General features: G+C 40.0%; 1 protein-coding gene across 1 annotated transcript; it reads right to left on the reverse strand.

Moving 5' to 3' along the window:
- Positions 1 to 245: 245 nt before the first annotated feature.
- TFPI2 (tissue factor pathway inhibitor 2) lies at positions 246 to 5,394 on the reverse strand. The gene is made up of 5 exons (XM_014853362.3): positions 5,016 to 5,394; positions 4,528 to 4,710; positions 3,444 to 3,623; positions 1,817 to 1,987; positions 246 to 1,219 (listed from the first exon to the last, which is right to left on the reverse strand). The coding sequence occupies exons 1-5, from the start codon at positions 5,101 to 5,103 to the stop codon at positions 1,137 to 1,139; spliced, it is 705 nt and encodes a 234-aa protein (XP_014708848.1). The 5' UTR covers positions 5,104 to 5,394; the 3' UTR covers positions 246 to 1,136.
- Positions 5,395 to 7,292: the final 1,898 nt, after the last annotated feature.

Here is a 7,292-nt window from a genome sequence, read left to right on the forward strand (position 1 = left end):
CATCCATAATTTCTTCAACCAATCCCCTATTGATGAGCATCTGGTTTGTTTCTAGTTTTCACTTACTCCAGTTAATACATCAATGAATGTCCTCGCACATACACCATTTTTTATTTTTGTCACAATACGTTTGGGAAAGATTTTTAAAAGAGACATTGCTCAAGCGAAAGGCAAATGCACTTACAATTTTGCAAAATCAGGGGCATACTTTTAAACATATTAATCTTGCCAAGAAAATGTAGGAATATTTTAGAATCTTTTTATTATAGAGAAAGAAAAAAACTGTTTACCTGGAATGATCATATTTATCAACAATAATTTATTAGTGGAATTTAAATTATTAAATTCACGCATGGCCTCTGGTGTAATATAAACAAACACCTTGAACGATAAAAAATTTTAACAACTTTAGTGGTCTCCGATCCATTACGTCTTAGGAAATAGTATAACAACAGGAAAACTACCAAAAGCCGTCTCTCTCTATGCATACACAAACATATACATGTGAGTGGGGATGGATTACATGGATAGATAAGAGAGAGAATTGCCCCCCCGAGGAGAACATTTTTGACTTTAATAAATTTACTAATTTTTAATTCAGTCAAAAAAGTTATTTTATTATCTTTTAAATGACACAATAAAAATGGAAGTACATTAGTAATGTCTACATAATAGCACTTTTAATATTTTTTACAGTGTTGGTAAATCTGTAAGTTTATCACTTTGGGCCTAAAATATAATCTAACTTTTAAATGCAAAACGAAATGTATTTGCTGGTCCTTTTTATAGTCATATGTGTTAAAAGAACATGATTATATTGTCTTACGCTTTTCAGTTACTATCGTCTTCTGAAATAAGAAAGAGCAACCCCAAGAACTGGGTGAGTCACATTTGCTTTTGTATCTTATGCACAGCGAGCATTCAACCTCATGAAAAATAGTTGAACAGTAAACTAAAAATAATAGATTCACATTTGAATAGCAGCTAGTTATATATAAAAATACACAAAAGTGACTTGTATCCATAAAAACTGGTGAATAAATCACTAATGATTCATTTACCCATGTTACCATATTATTCTTCAGCTATAACTATAAAGGCAATAATATTCATAAGATGACATATAGAAAAAACGATTAAAATTGCTTCTTCTGAAGTTTCAGGCTTCTATTGGCAAGGAAAAGTGTTTTCATCTTCTTATTCTTTTTCTTCTTCAAGCCTAAAGTCAACAAAATAAAAATAAAAATCATATGTCTCCAGTTTGTAGGCTAAACTATAAATCACCACACTTCTAATACGCTTACAAACTCATCTCATCTTTCTTTCTTTCTTCTTTTCTTTCTTTTTTTCTTTTTTTTTTTTTTTTTGATGAGGGAGATTGGCCCTGAGTTAACATCTGTGCTCAATCTTCCTCTGTTTTGTTTGTGGGATGCTGCCCCAGTATGGCTTGATGAGCACCTGGGATCCAAACCTACGAACCCTGGCTGCCAAAGTGGAGTGCACAAACTTAACCACTATGCCACCAGGCCAGCCCCCTCATCTTATTTTTAATGATTATAAAACAGTTTCACTCACGATTCACTCAGTTAATAACACTCTACCTTTAAAACACAAGGATACAGCTTCTGTCTCCAGATACTGTAGCTGGCCAGTATACACATTTTGACAAAACTGATCAGTACTAAAGTGCTATTTATGCAGGCGTAGTCTAGAAATGGCAATATGCTATTAGTAAAATGGATAGATAAAAATGAAATTTTCCTTATGAATTATTTATAAAGTTAGTTTAAAAAGTGAATAAGAGAAAATTCACTACCTTTGGCGCAAACTTGTTTGCAATCCTTCCTGTTAACAAAGTTATTATCATTCCCTCCACAGCCAGTATAGGTGAAGGCCTCACAGGCTTTGTGTCTTGGATTAAAATAATAGCGAGTCACGTTAGCAGAGCATAGGCCCTCATCTTTTGGACTGTAGCAAAATGATGGACCTTTATGAAAAAGAAAATAAAATTAGAAATGCAATAATACCAAATTTAATAAACTGTGATGATTACAGAAGTAACTGAAGAAAATCTAATCCCATAAAAGCTTCATTCTGAATCCAAAATATCATACTAAACCATTTAAAAAGTATGCCTCAAATTTCAAGAAAGCTTACATGCTATATTGTGTTAATTCTAAATTTTTATAAACTGGACAGAATTTCTCCTGAAGCTCTGTCCTTGTATCAGTTAAATGTGTAAAGAAATTAAACCCCAAAAAACAGATATGGTCAGGTAAGAATGGCCTACATTTCAATGAATGATGTATGACATGCTTTGGTGAAGATTAGCCCTGAGCTAACATCCACCACCAATCCTCCTCTTTTTTTGCTGAGGAAGATTGGCCCTGAGCTAACATCTCTACCCATCTTCCTCTATTTTATATGTGGGATGCCTGCCACAGCATGGCTTGATAATGGGTGTGCAGGTCCGTGCCTGGGATCCGAACAGGGGAACCCCAGGACACTGAAATGGAGTGTATGAAGTCAACCACTGCACCAACAGGCTGTCCCCATGTTGGTAGTTTTATTTTAAACGTTTTTTTTTTTATCAGTTCTCCTTCCATTATTAATCAGGAATACATGGATCTAATTCCCAGGTAGCCACTAGGACATATACTTTTACACACACAACATAAGAGAACACCAGCAACACATCTCCTTATTAATTCAAAATTTTGCTTATTCAACACAGTATAGCCATAGAGCTTTACCAAACACTCTGCCAAAACAAGTTTTCCTTGCTGTTGGATTCATTTATCTAAATGTAGGTGTCTCCACGGTGCCTGGGGAAAATGCCTGTATTGTCTCTCTCTACAAATACTAAATACTGCCCAAGGAACCCATCATTTCAGGGACTGTGGGCGGGGCGGGGGGGGGGGGAGATAAGAAATGGGAAGAGAGAAAAGAGGGATAGAGATCTTTGTGCTCCAGTTTGCAATAACTAAAGGATACAGAAATCTAACCAAAAACTTTAGAAAGAAACTTTCAAGTTTCACCATCTTAAGTCTGTATATATTCCACTATCTCGTACATACAACTGATTCCATACAAACCAGAGGTCATGGCAGTCATTAATGAATACTGAATTTTTTATGTATAAATTGAGTAGATGAGAAATAGTTCTAAAGAAACAATGCAGAAGAGGAAGCAAAAACTTGAATCATGGCTTTGTCACTTTCCAGCCCTGAGAGCTTGGCAAGCGAACTTCTAGCTTGTACTCTCGAAAGTAAAAATGGGGATAATAATACTTCGTCACAGGGCAATAGTATGAAGATTGGTATTGTACTATATGTGAAATCACCAGAACGCAAACCATGTTAATTCCACATCAAATTATCGATTTTTCACCCTAAAGTCTTCATAAAGAAATGAAATAGAAACACCATAAAAATAGTATTTACTTTTCTTTGGTGCACAGAAGCCCATACAAGTAGCTTCATCTGGGAACTGGTTCTGATTGCTGTGACACCCGCCAGATATGAATTTTTCACATGTCATGGAACTTAGATTGAAGAAATACTGTTTTCTGGGCTCCCCACACTGCCCCTCACTGACTTCCAACCGGCAAATTTTGGGAACTTCTAGTAAAAGGAAGGCATAAAACAATGTTAGTCAAAAATTAGCCTTCTTAGTATTACTTTCAAAACTTTACTGTATTTTCATAAACAAGTGGCGGGAAAAGGCATATTTAATGCTGGGATAGTAAATCCCCCAAAAGCTGCCCAATAATCCAGTTATTTAGCTTTTTTAAACAGCGTCTCCAGAGCTGACTCAGCTATGATAAATCTTTCAAAGGCAATGGGACGACTCTGTTCTCTCCGGGTGTTCTGATTGTGTCTACATATGAAGTTAATCAAACTTATTCACAGGAAGACGCATTTTCCCCTGGCTCAGTTCCTTGAACGTGAAAGCCCCATGCTCTGTTATAGGCCCTAATAGATATAACAAACATAATTGAAATAAAATAGAAAACAGTGCCATGCATCTCCACTAATTCCTACAGTAACCCAAGGTATGTTTGGGTCCGGGAGACAAAGTGAGGTTATAATTAGCTAAATCGCACTTTAATAATAAAAAACTTTATACAATTTCAAATTGATGGACAATCGACATGAGGAAATGGTGTTCTCAAGGAGGCATAAAAACCATAGGTTTAGAACTAATGATAAATACAGAAAAGCACTTATGTTGCACCTAAAACATTATACCCTTGCATTATTATGCCCTGCGGTGAAATCTTTCCCTGAGCCCGCACAGGCACTGAGTTATGATAAATGCCAGTTAGGAGAGAAGAAATGTGTTAGTGGTTGTAAACTTGTGATTACTTTCAGGAAACTGAAAACCAGTGAGCCATGCTTAATGCTTGAGAAAACTCAGGCTAAAACTTACCGTAGAAAATGGGATCTGAAAACTTAGCTAAGTTACTACCAGCTCTCCCGTGCAAGGAGCGGCGCAAGAGTTCTGAATGTGAGTGCGACAACTTACTCTCTATCCTCCAGCAAGCTTCATCGCAGGCCGCCCAAGTTTCGAAATTGTTGGCGTTGCCCTCGCAGCCCCCGTATATGAACTGGCGGCAGCTCTGCGTGTACCTGTCATAGTAGTAGCTGGGGATCCGGGCTCGGCAGGGCCCTTCGTCCGGGGGCAGCAGGCAGATCTCTGCGTTGTTTCCTACCATCGGGGCAGAAGGAAAAACCAAAGAGAGGGAGGGGAGTCAGCCACATCTCAGGGAGGGAGAGGCTTCCCGGGGAATTCTGTCCTCTCCGTTTGGAGCAGAGGGGCCTCTGCAGAAAAAGAAAGTGCGAACTTGGGCGCAAGTGTCCCCATCGCACGGCTCTGCGGGGCGCCCAGCAGGGACCTGGGAGAAGGAGGGCGCAGAGATGGGGTGCAGGGGGCCCATGGCCAGCCGCACCCTGGCCGCCTGGTCCAGAAAAAGCCTGGCGGGAAGAGGGATTCTTGGACGGGCCGATCGATACCTGACGGCACCTGAGCAGCAGCTCCCAGCACAGTCCCCATGAGGAGCAGCGGCAGAAGCAACAGCCCGAGGGGGTGAGCAGCGTCCATGGTGAAGTATCCCAAGAAAGCGCCAGCGGGATGAGGGTGCGCAGCGTCCCGCCTCGAGACAGCCTGGGTGCCTGCTTTATGTAGGGTGAGCGTCCTCCGACCCCGGACGGGGCGGAGCGTGCCTGTGCAGAGCCTGGAGGAGAGGTTGATTCATGGCTGGCGTCTGTGACTCCCACTCTCGCCGCCCTGGCGCTGGAAAGTGTGTTGGGGGGAGGAATTCCCCAAGTTGAACCTGCCTCACAAACTGTCTTCTGTAGCCGGCAGGGATGACCAGATGGGGCATGTGTCAGTGATGGGAAGTCGACAAGCTAGAGGGAAATGACCTGGGGGTGATTTCATAAGGTTGCAGTTTGCAGCATCACGCTGAAGCCTGGATCCACATTTTGAAAGCACGAAATCCACGTATTTGAAGGGCAGAGAGAAAGTATGAAGTTCATAAGGCCAAGGGAAGCGGGGCTCAATGCAGTGGACCCTTTAATTAGATTAGAAATTTAAGTACATGTGTATTTATTTACATTTATACATATATACATATTTCAATCGAGGCTAATTAACATTTAATAAAAGGCTCATAATATATCTTAAATGTACTGTTTGGTGAATTTTGACAATTATATACACCCTTGTAATCACCACTCCAGTCGAGAATTAGACCATTTCTATCATTGCAGAACATTCTCTTATATCCTTTCCCTGTCTATCCTTCTATCCCTAGACCGAGGGCAACCACTCTTCTGATCACCCTGGATTGATTTTGCCTGTTCTTGAATCTAATGCAAATAGAATAATAAAGTATTTGCGGTTCTGTACTTCTTTTGCTCCACTGCTGTTTTTGAGACACAACTGTGTTATTGTATAGTTCGTTCCTTTTAAATGTTACGTCGTCTTCCAACGTACGAATATACCACAAATGGCCTATTAGTGGACATTTGTGTTTTTCCAAGTTTGGAAATATTATAAATAAAGCTGCTTTGTGTACACAAGGAATTTTTACTACTCTTGGGTAAAATATTTAGAAACTGCCAAACCGTTTTACAAAATGGTTCTATCATTTTACACCCCCACCAGCTATGCTTGAGAGTTGTAGCTATGATTTTTGAGCTGGAACATGAAAGTCCAAAGAGAGGTGGCTTTGGGGAATGCCTCCCCACACCTTTCTTAATGTCGGTGCATCTGTGAAAGTTCCCTGCTCCTTTGACATCTTAGCCAGAGTCTAACTTTTTATTTAAACAAAACAAATTATCTACCCTGCGATTTGACATGAAATATTAAAGATATTTTTGGAAAATATTTTAATGAGTTCTCTTGATAAGCATGTCTTCCCTTCCTCCTCTTTTTCCTTTTCTTCTATTCAATAGTCTCAAGAGAATAGTTATTCCTGCCTTTTCCTGAGGGTATTGGAGGGAGTTTACAGTTCTCTCCCAAGTTTCTGAGAATCCCAATCTCACAGTGGGTTAATAGTCTGGGATATTTTGCACACTATACCTCCTTGTGCTAGTTTTCAGTTATCCTCATGTCATGGCATAGAATCCTCTTCCTAGGAAAATGAACCTTGTTTGGAAATACTGAGAGTCACTTACGCTGTCAGACTATCTGTGATTAAGAATGGCAGTCAGGGGGCCGGCCTGGCAGTGTAGTGGTTAAGTTCATATATCCACTTTGATGGCCCGGGGTTCACTGGTCCAGATCCCAGGCATGGACCCAGCACCACTCATCAAGCCATGCTGTGGTGGCATCCCACAGGAAAGAGAGGAAGATTGGCACAGACCTTAGCTCAGCAACAGTCTTCCTCAAGCAAAAAGAGGAAGATTGGCAACAGGGGTTAGTTCGGGGCCAATCTTCCTCACAACAAAATAAAAAAGAATGACAGAATGTAATTACCGGAAGTGGAGGGTGGGAGGAGGAGGAATTGGAGGAAGGTGGTCAAAACATACAAACTTCCAGTTCAAAGGTAAATCAGTACTAGGGATGTTACGTACAGCATGATGACCACAGTTAACACTGCCGTACAATATACAGGAAAGTTGTTAAGAGAGTAGATCCTAAGAGTTCTCACCACAAGGAGAAATTTTTTTTCTTTTCTTCTTTCTTTTCTTTGTCTTGTTCTATATGAGATGATGGATGTTAGCTGAACCTATTTCAATAATCATTTCACAATATATGTAAATCAAACCATCATGCTGTATACC

This window comes from Equus asinus, chromosome 1 (genome assembly GCF_041296235.1).
Source record: "Equus asinus isolate D_3611 breed Donkey chromosome 1, EquAss-T2T_v2, whole genome shotgun sequence".
Taxonomy (NCBI): Eukaryota; Metazoa; Chordata; class Mammalia; order Perissodactyla; family Equidae; genus Equus; species Equus asinus.